Source organism: Canis lupus, chromosome 4 (genome assembly GCF_003254725.2).
Source record: "Canis lupus dingo isolate Sandy chromosome 4, ASM325472v2, whole genome shotgun sequence".
Lineage (NCBI taxonomy): Eukaryota > Metazoa > Chordata > Mammalia > Carnivora > Canidae > Canis > Canis lupus.
In genome coordinates, this window is record NC_064246.1 from 68,686,315 (window position 1) to 68,703,692 (window position 17,378).

The 17,378-nt window shown below is 36.1% G+C and overlaps 1 protein-coding gene across 6 annotated transcripts in view; it reads left to right on the forward strand.

Moving 5' to 3' along the window:
• Window positions 1-17,378, forward strand: part of C6 (complement C6) — a 94,945-nt gene that overhangs the window by 19,362 nt on the left and 58,205 nt on the right. For 4 of the 6 annotated variants that reach the window (XM_025436437.3, XM_025436439.3, XM_049109297.1 and 1 more), the window contains 3 exons: window positions 9,847-9,891; window positions 15,059-15,221; window positions 16,704-16,860. In XM_025436437.3, coding sequence (XP_025292222.1) covers window positions 15,079-15,221; window positions 16,704-16,860 — 300 coding nt within the window. In that variant the 5' untranslated portion in view covers window positions 9,847-9,891; window positions 15,059-15,078. Of the gene's footprint in view, window positions 1-8,448; window positions 8,470-9,846; window positions 9,892-10,208; window positions 10,348-15,058; window positions 15,222-16,703; window positions 16,861-17,378 lie in introns of those variants that run through there. The other 2 variants (XM_025436436.3, XM_025436440.3) reach the window with 2 other exon arrangements.

The window sequence follows — 17,378 nt, forward strand, 5'->3', positions numbered from 1 at the left end:
AGCTATAAAAAAAGAGACATGGGATTAAGATAAATGGAGTTGTATGGGCACAAATCCTAAGAAAATACAAAGATAAAAAACAAAAAAGAGAAGAAAAGAAAAGAAAAACAAACCAGCTCTAATTTGAAAGTGACTGGTCCTGGAGGAAGATGAGGAAGCAGGAAAGGGTAAAGTAGTGGCATTGTTTTGCTGCCTTAAAACTTTGAGTTCTGTTTTTTTAAACAATATAAATAGATTACCTTAATAAAATAAAGAGAATCCTTTAACTAAATATTAAATTTAAACTGCCAAGAATGCTTATTACATTCTTGCTCTTTCTTTAGATCTGGTTTATAGAAAGACGTTTTTTTCCGATTACTCAAAACGTTAGTAAGTCTATTGAAGCAAAAGAAGCATAACAGAATGGTTTTGGGTGGCCATGGGAGTACTGAAAGCTAGTAAAAAACAAAGTGAAATAAATTCCACTAGAGAGCAGAAGACCTCGAATTCCCCTTTACCATTTATTTGTTGAATTAACTTGTCTAATTGCTAATGTACCCAGAGACTTAGATTCTCCTTTATTAATGATACTTTACCTGCATAAAAATGAGGGCTGTACAAATGATTAACAGACACACGAAAAGGTGCTCAACATCACTCAGCATCAGGGAAATGCAAATCAAAACCGCAACAAGATATTACCTCACACCTGTCAGAATGGCTATTATCAAAAAGGCAGGAGATGATAAGTGTTGACAAAGATGTGGGAAAAGGGAACCTTGTGCACTGTTGGTGGGAATGCAAACTGGAGCAGCCACAGGGGAGAACAGTATGGATAGTCCTCAAAAAATTAAAAATAGAACTACTCAGTTCTATGATCCAGCAGTTCCACTACTGATTGGTTATATAAATCTAAAGGAAACGAGAACAGAATCTTGAAGAGGTATTTCCACAACCATGTTCTTTGCAGCATTACTCACAATAGTGAACATATGGAAACAACCTGTGTCCACCAACAGATAATTGAATAAAGAAGGTGTGTGTGTGTCTGTGTGTGTGTGTGTGATGAAATATTATTCAGCCATGAGAAAGAAGGAAATTCTGTCATTTGTGACAATGTAGATGAAACTTGATGGCATTATGTTAAGTGAAATAAGCCAGATAAAAACAAATACTGCATGTTATCACTTATATGTGGAGTAAAAGGAAAAAGGCAAACTCTTAGAAGCAGAGGGTAGAAAAACGATTGTGAGGTGCTAGGAAAGGGAACAGGTGTATTTTGTGGAATTCAAGGGAAGGAAGTGTAACTGAGCCTCACGAGGGACATTTATACTCCCTGGGCACATTTTTTTTCAAGTCCCCACTCCATTCTTCTTCTTCCCCTCTGCAAAGAGGTGTTCTCTGCTTCTCCTAGCATTTGGTGGAAGTAAGGTTCATGTTATGTCTCACTGGAGTTCCCATCCCTAACCTGGGCACATAAAGTTGAACTGACTCATGCCCCATCTTGGCCTACCAGCCTTGCTCAAGAGGCAGAATCAAGAGACTTGAAGCAGGTCCTGGAGGATTAGCTTTTCTGAGACAAGACTGGGTAGGTTTCCTCTAAAAAACAGAGGGGCAGGAGAAAAGACGCAGAGAGAATGAACTGCGTTTTTAGAAGGATACAATATCTTAATAAATACTAAAGAAATTTGCTCATTTAGTTTGTTTTCTCTCTCTTCTACCTAATAAGTTATAAAGTCCATGAAGGCAGGATTTTTTTCCCTGTCTCATTCACTGTAGTGCTTCGAACAGTGCTTTCCAGTAAAGTTTTGCTGAATGAGTGAACAAAAGGCTTTAAATAATAATAATGGTGGAAACTATAATAAATGTGAGCTAAAGAAAAGAGATTAAATGGCTGCATACACAAGAGAAGTTATGATTTCTGTGATAAATTTCTTATAATTTTCAGTACTTCTCATATTCATTTTTTTTCTATCCAACTATTATTATCTTTTAACTAAAGTTCTTGAAAAATTAACCAAATGTATTCATCTTTTTCTCTTTAAGTCTCAACATAATGTCTGGTGTGTAACAAGTGAATACACCAGTGAATATTTATGTATTGATCAGAATGGGTGAATAGATATTACTGCTTTTATGGCACTTTGATAGTGCTTTGCAAGCCATGAAATGTTACCCAAATATTAAATTGTTACTTTCATCATAGTGGAGCTTTAGACTAAATGTTTACATCCCCCAAAATTCATACGTTGAAACCTAATCCCAGTGTGATGGTATTTGGAGGCGGGGATTTGGGTGGTGATTAGGTTGTAAGAGTGGAGCCTGATGAGTGGGATTAGTGTCTTAAAAGATAAAAGAGATCTTGGAGAGCTTTCTTGCCCTTTCTGCCATGTGAAGTTATAACATGACTAGAGCCATCTATGAACCAAGGAGTGCCCCTCACCAGACTGTCCATCTGCCAGCATCCTGACCTTGGACTTCCCAGCCTCCAGAACTATGAAGACACAATCTCTGTTGTTGATTAACTACTCAGTCCATGGCATTTTTATTTTGGCAGCCAGAACAGATTAAGATAGAAAACTGGGTAATAGAGTTCAAGATGCATGGGACAACTGTAGGTCATGGAGTAAACTAGGAAGCTGATTCAAGAGTTTGAGTAAGACTCCTTTGACCTCAGTTACCTTTTTGCTTGCCTTTTCCCAGAAAGCCCTGAATTAAAACCTAATCCAGATTTTTCTATGACCCCAAAAGGCACAGAAATTTGCAGAGGTTTGACTTGTTTTATCTCAAACTTTATTTCTATTCCTATCTATATCAAAACAGTTTTAGATTAAGAGTCTAAATAGTTGATTTTCTTTGCATTCCAAAGAATTGCCAAAGGGTTTATTCAATTTAATATCATCATTATGAATTGCTCAACGAGTCAGTAACTATGCAAGTAAAAACAATTTTTGAAGCCCTCTGCTATAGGAAAGATTGTTGCCTCTTACACCAAATCAATGAAAACCTGCATAGCAGAATCGTAGCTAAGGGCATATATGTAAAAGCATATGTAAAAATCAACAATTTTCTGGCAAATTCATTGTGTGTAGATAACTCAATTCAATCAACATTTATTTAAATTCTTTTCAGTCAATTGTAAAGATGAATATATTATTCAGGCCCTGTTACTAAGGAAATTTGAATATATCATACAGAGTAAGAGAGAGTAGGTGATAATACAGCAAACAAATAATCACAATGCCTGCAATAATACCTTCCATACAAAAGATAAAAAAAGTTATGTAAGCTTAAAGGATAGAGGAATCATGTAGTTTCTGATCATAAGAGTGAAAGTGTTTATGAAATACAGAAAGGTTTAGGAAGGAAATACATTGGAATGGACCTTGAAGAACAGATACATAATACACTAATACTTCAGAATACAAAATTGGGGAAGAAAAAGTTTCAAGAAAGGACAATGTCAGGAGAGGCTATTTTGAGCAAATTGTCCAATTTGGTTGGATGATGAAGTATGCAAAAAGAAGGAGAGAAAATAAGTCTAAAGGGATAATATGGGATCAAATTGTTCAGGGTTTCAAATATTAGGCATTAGGACTCTGTCCCTAATTTGGTGATCTTCAGAAAAGAGCAGCATTGATGTTTTGAGTAGAGCTGTGCCACTGAGAGGTGAGCTGTAGACTGACTAACCTGAAAGGGTAGTTTAGGAGGAATTATAGCACCACTTAAGCCACTGAAGGAATCTTCTAGTTGTGAGTTCGTCGGGGCTGGAAGTGGAGCTATAGCTAAAGACATGCAGAAGAGGTAGAAAAGATGAAAGTGCATAGACAAGAGACACTTCAGAGAGTACAGCTATAGGATTTAGCAGCTAGTAGATTATAGAAAATGGGGAAGAAAGAATGCTGTCGCTGTGATGTGGTGTTCTATTTGGATACTATTAGTGAACATTTGAATATAGTTGACCTTGAACAGCATGAGTTTGAACTTCTTGGGTCCATTATCGGTGAGTTTTTTACAGTACTGTAAATGTATTTTCTCTTCCTTATGACTTTGCTAATAATATTTTTTCTCTAGCTTACTTTATTGTAAGAGTACAGTATACAATACATATAACATACAAAACGTGTTAATTCACTGTGTTAACAGTAAGGCTTCTAGTCAACAATAGGCTATCAGTAGTTGTTTCTAGGGACTCAAAAATTATACATGAATTTTTGACTGCATGGGAGATCCACACTCCTAATTCCCGTGTTGTTCAAGCGTCAGCTGTACAGAAATAGGTAGGCTAGGAAGCAATAGGCAGAAAGGTAAAATTTAAGTCCATGGAAGTAGGTGAAATATGAAAGAAGAGACTAAGGATAGAATTCCAGATAGGAGCAAGAAGAGAATAATAAAAAGAAAGAGAGGAAAAAAAAAGAGAGGAATTTCCTGAGAAAAATACGTATTGTAAGATATCCCAGAAGCCAATAAGCAGATTGAAAGTGATCCTTCAGTTTGGCAATTAGGAGGTTCCTGGTGGTCATTGAGAGAATAGTTCATGTAGGCTGTTGTGTCTGTAACACCAATACCAAAGAGTTAAGTTAATGAAGAATAGCTGTTAAGAAATCAAATATAGTCAATTTAGACTATCCCTGAAATAATTTTAGTAGTAAAAGAAAAGACAGAAAGAGCGTGGTAGCCTGAGGTCCGAAGTAAACCTCTATATCCTCCATTTGAGAGTTTTGTTCTCTAATTCTCTGAGTGAAATAATTCAATTTGTAATTTTACTTTATCTACTTACACATTGACTGACAAAGTACACTCTAAAGGGCCAGGGAAATAGATGGGGTCATTAGCCTTGGTTCTAATGAGAAATTATAGTATTTTTCCTATAATGATAAGTTGGCATGTGGATACTTAGCGTACGAAAAAGCCTTCAGATAGCAGCTTGCACTGTTCATTATCTTATGTTTGGGGTTATTTTCTTGGCAGAAAATACCATTTGGCTATGCATCCATCATCATTAAGAGAGGAATGAAGATTTTTAACAGAATACATATTCTAGTGTGGAAAAATTATAATTGGTCCATTTTAACTTTCCATGTCCTGGCTCTAATTTCCTTATACTCCTTTCTGTTCCTTTATAAGAAAGTCCTTTTCCGATGGTCAGTCTACACATTTAAGCTCACTAGCAACTTTCTGCATTATACAGATATAGAGCATTTTATTTAAAAAAGTATTCCAATAAAAATTAGTGAAAGGGAATAAAGGGAAAGGAGAGAAAATGAGTGAAAATATCAGTGAGGGTGGCAAAACATGAGCGACACCTAATTCTGGAAATTGAACAAGGGGTAGTGGAAGGGGAGGTGGGCGGGGGGTTGGGGTGACTGGGTGATGGGCACTGAGGGGGGCACTTGGCAGGATGAGCACTGGGTGTTATGCTGTATGTTGGCAAATTGAACTCCAATAAACAAAATTTAAAAATAAATAAATAAAAAGGTATTCCATGTCACCAGCCAACACTTTAGAAGACCTCAGTAGCTGAAATAGTTCAACTGCAAATTTCATAGTATACTTTGTTTCTCGGTGGTATGTGTCCAAATATCATTTAGAGAGTAGTCATATTCTTGCACAGATACACACCTGAGCATAATTGCACACATCCAATTTGTAGCTCTGGAACAACCACTCATTCATCATTAACAAACAAACAAACAAAACCAACCTATTTTTGCACCTATTTCTCAAAGCCAATTGGACATTGTGGTTGTGTTGATCAGACCAGAAATCTCTCCCTCTGGGTTTCAGGGTTCAGAAAACTTCTATAAAGGGTCAGATAGTAAATACTCTAGGCTTTGCAGGCTATATAGTCTCCTTTGCAACTATTCAACTCTACTGTTATAGTACAAAAGGAGCTGTGGACAATGACTAATTGTGTGACTTCATTTCAATAAAACTCTATTTGTAAAACAGGTAACAAGCTAGATTTGCCTCCTTGGCTGTAGTTTGCCAATCAGTGATCTAGAAAAGACCTTGAGTGGGATGTGTCATTTAACCATCCACAGAGACTCAAGATGGAGAACCCATGTACATCACTGAAAAGATACTCCATCTCAACAATTCCTCCATACCACATTTAAATCCCACCACCTGTTTTTCCGGTGCCATGGAACACAATCTTCTCATTTCTCTGTCCTCCTCATAGCCCACGTTACTTAACAACACTTCTTAGGCTCATCCTATTGGCTTCTGACTTTTATCTCTCTAGGTTATGACTGCTAGCATTTGCCCTTTGCTTCAAATACCATGACCATAGGAAAAAATGTATTTAATTTTAGGGCCTCAAAGAACCAACTAGAAAAAGAAGTGTACATACTTATTTTCTTGCCCCATCACCATATGTATCTTTTCCTCCTGTTAACTTTCTCAGATCCTGAAGGGTGAAACTCATGTCCCACAGCCCCAATGTGTATTCAACAGAGATCTAAGGCACACTACTCTATTTTTCTTCTTAGCCTGAAATCTCAATCTTTAAAACCTCAGCACAGTATAGGAAAAAGAAAGCAGACTGTGAACCAGGTACTTGTATTCTGGTTCTGACTTACTCTGAGTAAGTTACTACCATGCATGTTAAAGCATGTTACCTTGGAGCAGAGGTCTCCCGGTGTACTTCAAAGAATCCTTAGACTTGCTCAGATAATCATTTCCCACCACATGGTAAAAATATAAGTTGTTTGAGAAATGTTTGTTTTAGCTGTTTTCCATATTTGGGATAATTAATATTTTTTAAAGTCTTCTACTGTTTTGAGAAATGTTTGAGAAATACTTATTTCCAAAAGAGGAAAAAATTTAAGTGAAGTGATTTGCTGAAAATCATATAGTTGGTTATTGCAAAATCAAGAAGAAAATATGTCTCCACATTCTCCATTGCCATAGTTTTCTTTATTCATTGCACCATTTTGTTCTGCTTCACCTTAGCATAATATACATATTAGCCAATCTCAAACTATTGTGAACCTGTCATAGAAGTAAAATCATAATTAGACGTAAAGAGTACACTTTTAGATGCTATTTTAAAACTTTACAGATTAAATTTTATATTTGCTTTTGCTGGTTTATAGAGACATCTTTTTCTATAATAAACATTTACATAATAAACTGTATGCAACAATTTTATTAAATTCATTTATTAATTTCAATATGTCTCTAGATTCCTTTGGATTTTCTATATACATAATCATGTTGTCTATAAGTAATACCATAGGATCTCCAGTACAATACTGAATAAATGTAGTGATAGTAGGCATCCTTTTCTCTTTTCTGAACTTAGGAAAAAATGCTCAATATTTTTCCACTACGATGTTAGCTACAAGTTTTTTGTAGATATCTTTTGTCAGATTAAGAATTTATCTTCTGTTTCTATTTTGATGAAAGTTTTTTAAAGATATTAATTTGATGGGGAAGAGGTATGCAGAGGGAGAGGGACAAGCTGACTCCATGCTGAGCACAGAACTTGATGCAGGACTCAATCCTAGGACCCTGAGATCAAGACCTGAGCCAAAATCAAGAGTCAGATGCCTAACCACCTGAGCCACCCAGGTGCCCCTGAAGGAAGTTTTAATCATGCATAATTGTTGAGTTTTTTTAACTTTTGAATTGAAGTATAGTTGACAAATATTATTTCAGGTGTGTGACATAGGGATTCAATAATTACACACATGAAATGCTCACCACAATAAGTGTAGTTACCGCCTGTCACCAAAGTCACTAAGTTTTCTTTAAAAAAAAAATTTATGTATTTATGTATTTATGTATTTATGTATTTATTTATTTATTTATGATAGACACACACAGAGAGAGAGAGAGAGAGAGAGAGAGAGGCAGACACACAGGCAGAGGGAGAAGCAGGCTCCATGCCTGGAGCCTGATGCGGGACTCAATCCTGGGACTCCAGGATTGTGCCCTGGGCTAAAGGCAGGTGTCAAACCGCTGACCCACCCAGGGATCCCCCGTCACTAAGTTTTCATAAATGTTTTTATTCATTTATTAAATGATTATAAGTTTCTTGGGTTTTATTTTACTTACTTTATTCCACCTCACACCATTTATAAAAATACAGTGTGACCACAGAGGATTAAGACTCCTTATGAAATATAAAACTATAAGAGTAACTGATGCAAATTTAGGAATGTATCTGTGACTTCAGATTTCTTAAACAAAGTAATTTCCTAAGCAAAAGAAAAATTATCCAAAGCAAAGTGACAGATTGAAAGAAGAGACCCTTAAAAATCCTTAAAATCATTGATACCTAGAATGCATGGAGCATATCTAAAAGTCAGGCAATGAAAGCAAAGAAGCACAATAGAAAAATAATGGGGGAATATTAATTTTCAATTTTCAGATAGGAAATCAGAATATCCAATGAGAACAAAGGGATGCTGAAGCTCACTATTGACCAGAGACACCCCACTTAACCAACCGTGAGATATCCTATTACATGTCAGATATAAGGTCAGTAGGTTGGCAACAACAAATACTAGTTGAGAACTTGCTAGTTAGAAGCTCTCTTGGGCTACTGCTAAGAGTGTCAATGTGTACAGTTTTTCTGAAGAGTAACGTGGGAGGTTCTAGGAATTTTCTCACAGATTCACAGTGAAAAATATCTTGTGTTTATAGTTGCAGGGAGTCAAAGTCAACAAAAGTCGGCGCTGAGAGAGTAAATAAGTAAAATGTGGTTGATACAATGAATGTCTATGCTTCAATAGACTTACCTTGAATAAGGCTCAGAAGCATAATGCTAAATGAAAAAAGTAAGAAATCAAATAAAACTTTTAGAAAAGTACCATTTCTGTAAATTACAAAAATATACATGGATAATGAGACTATATTTTTAAGGGTATACATATATCTAGATAATAGTATATAAGGACAAACTTCAAATACATTAACACATGTAACTAATTCGGGAAAGAAATGAAACAAGATCATGGGGGGAAATCATGCAATAAATAAAAGAAGATCTTGCATAGACCAATGATGATATGGTTTTACAGGCTGTGGAATGTAATCTATTCTGTGTATTTAAATCTTTAAAAAATAGGGGCACCTGGGTGGCTCAGTGGTTGAGCATCTGCCTTTGGCTCTGGTCATGACCCCGGAGTCCTGGGATAGAGTTCCACATTAGGTTCCCCACAGGGAGCCTGCTTCTCCTTCTGCCTATGTCTCTAGCTCTCTCTCTGTCTCTCATGAATAAATAAATAAAATCTTTTAAAAAACAATCTTTAAAAAATATGTGATATCACTTACAAAATTATATATGTATGTATATTCCTGTGCATGTGTATACTTACATAGAGACACACACATACATATAATATGACTGGGAGTATTTACTCCAAATATTGGAGTAATTTTTGTCTGGTTATTAAAAATGATTTTAATCTTCCCTTCATACTTTTGCATATTTCCTAAATCTTCCTCAACAAATACTCTACAATAAAAAAAATCAATACATGTTTTAATTAACTGGACGCATTCCTAAAGAAGAAGACAATTTAAAGCAATTTATTCTAAGAGGTTTTTAAAAATAGAGTCAGAGATTTCTTTTTCTTTTCTTTTCTTTTTTTTTTTTTTTTGCAAGAGCAATACCTATTACAATATTCTTTGAATGGGAGAATCACTGAAAATTCAGAATCCCAGAGTTTCAGGGTTATTGCTGTTTGAAGTAATCGTTTACAAAGTCCAGAGTTTCCACAGAGTATTTATTTTGACAACACCCTGGGTATTGTTAGACCTGTGGGATAGGGCCTTGTGTTAGCTAGCAATAGGAGGGAATTTTGTTTGGATTATCATGTAAACCATTTTCATTGTGACTTACTTTTTTTTCAGCCACTTGAGGATTAGCTCTCTGGACACCAAAGACTCTGTTTAAAGGTGAGTGATATAATGATTTCATTCATAATCTTACTATTTCAAAATCATGGATCATGTTTCCAACAAACTTACCCTTTCATGAACGAAAATACATACCTCAGATCATTTGCCTCTCTTTTAAAATAAGAAGTAACTACTTTGCTTAAATATCATAAGAACTAAAGCTTCATGTTTCTTAAAGAACTATCCTTCCAGAGAACTACTTTGTTGAGATCAAGTTTTTTCTATGAGTTAAACTAGAGTTAAAAAGTAAAGCAAACATACCCTTTAACCAAAAGATGAGTCATGTGCCTGGACTCCCTAGCCTGCCCTAGCAATGGTAAGTACCATTTCTCGAGATTCTGGGGCATGCATAGAAGAAAAAACATTAAATAAAGAGATTCAAGAAATTCACAAGAAGACAGAAAGAAAGAACCTGCAGCTGAGGGCAAACTAGAGCATCCTCTAACCTGTCGGGTAAGATATGCCAAACTGCCTTATAGACACATTCATGTGAGGCAAGTACATTAGAAGGTGACAGATCAGAATGAAATGGACTTCACTCTACACTAGAATTCTCCAAATGCTCACAAAGCCATCTTCAATGGTTCAGTGGGATCACTGATTTTTAGAGTTCAAGAGAGATGTATGGCTGCTGCTCTTCCACCATGGCACCAGAGCAGATTTTTCCAGCCTTCTCTTCTTACTGAACATTCTTTTGTTCCATGTTTCTATGAAAATTGTATGGTAATGGGTAAAATGCCCATATGTCATTGTAGATATTTCCAAAAAGCGTAGAGATGTTGAAAATTAATAAATAAGGAAACATCTGATATTTTATGCTGGGCCATGGTAATAACAAATTTAGAGAAATAATTATCTTTATTGGAATGAAAATTATCCTTTTAACATAAATCAATTTTTCCTCATAACAATCAAATGGTATTAAAGGAGAAGATATCAATTAGTTATTTTATTACCAACTCCTCAAATAAGAAGCTTAGACCCTATCATCTTAATTTATAGTATTTTCCAAATCACCTCAGAAGAGTTATAGCCAGAGAAGAGGTTGGAATAATTTTATAAGGGTTCTGTTCTTGAAGTTTTTGCTCTTAGTTGGAATAAAGTCCATCAATGCTTTTCGAGTTTTTGGAAGTGGAAACAGATATCATCTGCTGAGAATTGACAACTGGTAATTTAACTTCTCTCAATCATCTACATGCTGATTCAACAAAATACTTTAAGAATTTGCTTTCTCTACAGTTGAAGGAATTATTCTGGAAGAAAATGATCTCTTCAAAATCTAATAAGAAAAATAAATAAACAACAGCAACAGTAAAAACAACAAAACCCTCTCCTGTTAGGCTCCTTTGTTGAAGCAGTTCCTGTATGATAGGATCCCTCGTTGAGGGTTGGAGGGTAGGAAGGTGATTAGTCAGGTGGTTGATTAACAGGGAAATTTCACATTGTTAGGAGTCTCCGCAACGAAGGTCCAGTGAAAAACCACCAATGAAAATGGCGAAAAACCACCCAATCTGGAGTTTGGGTCTGATTATTTAAGACACACTTTTCTCCTGATCACAGGCTAAATTTTGTCTGGACACTCTTTGGCTCAATGTCCTATAGTTCTGTGCTGCCTGGCAAAACCAGGAAAGGTGAGTTACTTACCAGTGAACAAAAATCAGTAGGCAAATGCAGCAATCTTTAATTTTTGGATTCAAATAGCCCAGGGAAGTAACAGCTTTTAGATAAGTAGCAGCCTACCTATGAGTTGCATTAAAAAGAAAAAAAAAAAAAAAAAGCTTGGATAAAAAGCATGGGAAGAATCCTCAGTTTCTGTCTACCCTCCCCAGACAGTGATAATGGATTCTATTATTTGTATTTTATTCAATGCCTAGCAGTTTACAATGGATACTCAAATGTATGTCATTTTCATTTTAAATTGAAGGACATTCAGTCACACATGTCAACGATTTTGGTTGCTTTTATTCTAGCATTTTTCTCTGGGCTTGTAGGGAAGTGCAAAAATCTCACTAATTTATTAAGAAGAAGTGCTGTCAAGTCTGAGCATATTGGAGAAATAATTTTTATATCTGATCTCACACTCTTGGTTTGAATGAAGATTTATAAAATGATCCTCATTTTTTTTTTTTTGCTGAAGAATTTTTTTACTGCGACACAAAGAAAATGACCACATTAAAATATAATCAGAAACTTACCCTCTGAAACATTTGAGGAAGGCATATTTCAGTAAGGCAATTTGGCAATATCTATTAATATTTTAAATTTCATATCATTTGACTAAGCCATCAACTGCTAGGAACACACCCACTGATCCCATGGATCTACTACGAAAGTATACAGTGCAATGATGTTTATTGCAGTGTGTGTATATACTAAATGTCTAAAATTAAGAAATAGTTAAATCTAGTGTAATACATCCACATGGTATAAAACTATGCAGCCACTAAAAAGATGCAGTAGATATGCATCTATCAATATAGAAAGATTTTCAAAGTATATTACTCAGTAAAAACAGCAAACTACAGAGTAGGGCACATCATATGTCCTCTTTTTGTGTATATATTTAAAGAACATGCATACATGTATATGTATAAGATAATATATGGAAGAATTTTCCCTCAGTTGGATACCAATGAAAAAAAAGAAAACAGTGATTATGTGTGGGAAGAGGTCATGGCTTCAGGTAGAAGAGAACTCTGGCTTACACTTTTCTTTCTGTTCTGTTCAAAATTTTCAAATATAGACATGTGATATTTTTACTTTTTTTGAATGTCAGCAGAAATTTTCTGGTTGATTATATTATAAGCTATGTTAATTTTCTTCATACATCTTGATACAGTTTAGAACTTAATAAATGTTATCAAATAAATAAGAGGTAGACTAAATAAATTACAGGTGCTTTAAAAAGAAATCTGAATCTCAAAAGCTGTAGTTTTTTTTTTATTTCCATCAACTATTACAACAAAGCTGAGATAAAGCAGTTATGTTACAAACTATCACTCTGGCTAAAACAATGGAAGACAATTGAAGAGAGAAGATCATTTCTGAGGTCTATGAAATATCTTTAATTTGGCAGAAACTTTGAGAATAGTGTTACAAAAGTGGCTGTAATTATGGACTCAAATTATGATATTCATATTTCATAAAAACCCATTTCTAAACTATTTCCAAGACCCAATTCAAAAATATTTATTCATTATATGCTATGCTTGCTCTCATTCTTCTAAATGCTGAAATGAATTCAACAGACAAAAGAGACCAAGAACCAGCGTGTTTACATGCTGATGAAGGAGAGAGGGAAGAGGAGATATTTATTTAAACTTAAGTAATAATTTATATATCAAAAGGGGATGTATAACAAAGAAAAATAAAGCTTTGAAGGGGCATAGGAAACACTGGTGGGAAATTACAATTTCAAATAAATTGGTCAGAGATCTGATTTTATTTGTAAGATGAAAAGCAACTAAAGCCATATTTCTAAGTTGTTTTGAATGCAAATAGCCTTATTTAATATCAAAACACATTTTTGGCTTTCACATGATCCTTGCTTCACTTAAGTAGCCACTAATTTTGAAAAATGCATGAGCAACAGCTACCATTAAATTTGTAACACTCTTAAATGTTATTACTAACTTGAAAAACTAATTTTTATTGAGTGATGATTCCTTGCCAAAGATTGTTCTAAGCGCTTTGCATGAATTTTCTTACTGAAGCCTAACAAAAAAGTCTTATAAAGAAGGTAGAGTGTTATTGATGGTTTTATAGATAATGAAACTGAGACACAAAAATTAAAAGAATGGCTGGGCACCTGGGTGGCTCACTTGGTAAGGCATCCAACTCTTGGTTTCAGCTCAGGTCATGATCTCTGGGTTGTGAGATCAAGCCCCACATCTGCTTGTCCCTCTCCCTCTGCTCCTCCAACCCCCTCTAAAATAATAAATAAGTCTTTAAAAACAAAAAATAAATTAAAAGAATGGCATTTTGGCTCTTTAAATGACAGTTACTATATTAATGAAATACAACAGCATTTTCTCTGTGTATTTAATAATGTTACATGTTTTGTTAAAGATATAAGGATCAAAATAGCAACACTGGGGGCAAGAGGTGGTTTTGCAAGTTCCTTTCAATAGCTGGCAGATCCTCAAGGCTCCACAGCACACAGGGGAGCTGCTGATCAAAGTTTTCTCTATCATTCAGCTACATCTGGATAAATGCTCTTGTGGCCTAGGTGGTGGAGTTCAAGGCATCTAGATGCTCCAGTAACACATCGTTAGTGTGATCAGAAATTCAATGAAGGGATGCACCTCATCCAAGAATGAGGAGTTCCGGGATCTAAGTTGTTATGTGGTCTCAGCATTATTGCCCCTCCTGAAGACCCAGTTTCATCATCCATACCATGAGGAGGTTTAACCTGGAGATGTTAAAGATTCATTTCAGCTCTAACTTCTATGACTCCATAGGTAGAGATAATTGGTTGAGCATCCAACTCTTGATTTTGGTTCAAGTCATGATCTTGGACCATGAGAGCCCCATGTGGAGTCTAACAATGGGCTCTGTGCTCAGCATCAATTCTCTCTCTCTCCCTCCTCTGTGCTTCTCCCCCACTTGCATGCTCACTCTCTGTCTCTCAAATAAATAAATAAATAAATAAATATTTTTTTTAAGTATAAGATTATATAAGAATTTTTTTTTTAGATTTTATTTATTTATTCATGAAAGACAGAGGTGGGGGGGGGGCAGAGTCATAGGCAGAGGGAAAAGCAGGCTCCATGCAGGAAGCCAGATGTGGGACTTGATACTGGGATTCCAGGATCACGTTCTGGACCGAAGGTGGTGCTAAACCACTGAGCCACCGAGGCTGCCCAAGAATTTCCATTTTGGAATGAAATGTGCTACAAATGCATACTACAGTACCTTGTCTTATAGGCTATTACTGACAGTTCAGAGAAACTTCCTAGAACTGGGAGTTGTAACTCTGGAAATATCCATTCTAAAAATATTTAAAAGCAGGATTTGTAGTCATAAGTATGTGAATTTATATGTATTAACTAGCCTTAAGGAAGGCAGGGAGATGCAAATGTTTTCTAACATCTGAGTCTGTAACTGAGAATGACTTGTAAGTTTTACCTCCAAAAGGCATTTGATGTACATCATTCCTCTTCAGGGCTTAGAGGCTTTCAAGGCATGGCTGGACAATCCATCTTGTATTTCATTCTCCTGAGTGCTCTGATTGACAAATGCCAACCCTGTTTCTGTGATCATTACCCATGGAGTCAGTGGTCCAGCTGCTCAAAAACCTGCAATTTTGGAACCCAGAGCAGACAGAGGTGAGTGTGAGCTGTGTAGATTGTGTTTGTGCCATGGGAAACCTTACAGACAGACTTAGAAAGTTCTAGAGGTAAGTTGGTGGGGACAGGTGGCTTGGGGACCCTACTCCTCCACCATCTTGCCCCGCCCCCTCACAGACAGACTTAAAAATATCAAAAATCCCACACTAAGCAATCCCAAAGTAAGAAATCATAGAATTTGATTTGGATAGAATTTGAGGTCTTTTCTGCATAAGGTTGAAGTCTACATTTGTTCTCTCCATAAAATCAAGGGGCTTCAAAGAAATTTAGTTAAGAATATGTGCAATATTTTCTGTTGACTATTTAACTTACTAAGAATCACTACTCAAGCCTTTTTCAATCAGTGTATAACTGCTTGCCTACAGTTAGTGAGTTAATTATAGAGAATTTTCTACTCATTAAACTGAGTCTAACAGGACCTCAATTGAGCAGCACTATTAGCTATTAGCTTGATTGTTGGCAAATACAAGATGGCAAGAAAACTGTGTTTACTTGGTAACATTTAATAATTCAGTCTTCTCACCGATTCAGAATACTTATCCCCCACAGTTACTTTAAATCTGTTAGATGTCTCTGTTCCATGGAGATGCTCACATAACTTGGGAACAAAGGCATATATTTAATGTTTTTTCATTATTACAGCTTTTTAGAGACCTACTTTAGAAAACTATTTTTACACGCGCAATGTGAGTCTCATTAAAATCATCAACTGACTTCATCAATAAACCATCCTCTAAGTATGTTAAAGCTTTTAAGACTCCTTCACTCAAGAGTCCCTCTGTAGCTCTCCACTGCCTACCAAATAAAGCACAACAACATATCAGGATCCTCTCAGCCAGTGCTGCCCAGGTCCCTCCCACAAGCTCCACCAGGGACCCATCATGCTCCTCCACCTCTAATCTTGGCATATGCCTTTCCTTTCACTTGCCCTTTTCTTTGATGTCTGGGGGACTCATGTGAATTTTTCAAGGTGTATATCTTCTATTACTTTCTCTTTGAATCTTTGGCCCCACAGCACTCTATGTCTCAATCCTTATACTTATCAAACCGTGTTGTCATATTTTAAGGAATTTGCAAGAACTTTCTTTTCTTTTCCATCCAGTCCTTTCCAAGAATTCCTTGAAGGCCAGCTTCATAGATGTGTGAACTATTCAGTCACACAGGACCCTACTTAGAAGGGTTCCATGCTTGGCTCAATGCTCTGCCATTACTGTCTTAAAATTCTTAATAATTTTTTTAATAAGATGCCCCTCACTTTCATTTTGCCCTGGCCTCACAAATTAAAAATCCAGTCCTAAGTTCCATTAAGTGGTAAGAACTGCGCAGAAGCCAACCTGCCTGATTTTCCATGAAAACTTTTCCCTTCATTAATAGTGGTTGATGTTCAATGATATTTTTCTTATGGGGCTTGAAGGACAGTGAATATATTCAATCTAAACCTCTTTCTCCTCACTATTACAGAAAAATAGTAGTTGATCAGTACTATCTGGATAACTTCTGTGACCAGCTTTGCACTAAGTCGGAGACCAGAGAATGTAACTGGCAACGTTGTCCCATCAACTGCCTCCTGGGAGATTATGGACCATGGTCTGACTGTGACCCTTGTGTTGAAAAACAGGTAGGTGACCCATGGATATCTTCAGGACATCTGAATCACAATAAAAGACTTGGATAACCTAACATCAATGTTAGGTTAGGTTCATCAATGTCTAAAAATAAGCCATCTCAGCTTCCATTGATGGAAAATTCCATTTAGCAATCTTTTATTCTGGGGGGGTGGGGGGAACAGAACTCATTTACATGGTTTACTATCATAGGAGGACCAAGAGGAAATTTTGCCCCCAGTGCTGGTATAGTACTTAGTGAGCTCTGAATTCTACTGCCTATTTCCTCTGAGAGCTCAGAAAGTAAAAGCAGATGCTAGAAAATGGGGGTTTCAGTCCAAGATTTAAAATCAGATACAAATGAGAGACATTAATCAAAAGGCTGACTCCTGGCCCTGCCTCTAATTTCCCTCTCCCCGCAGGAAAGTCCCTTGATTTGTTTGTTGTTCCTAGCTGTAGTATTTACCCATCTTAGCTCATTCCTATGAGGGCATTGGCCCACATAAATCGAAGTCAGAGTGGTGCTGAGCAT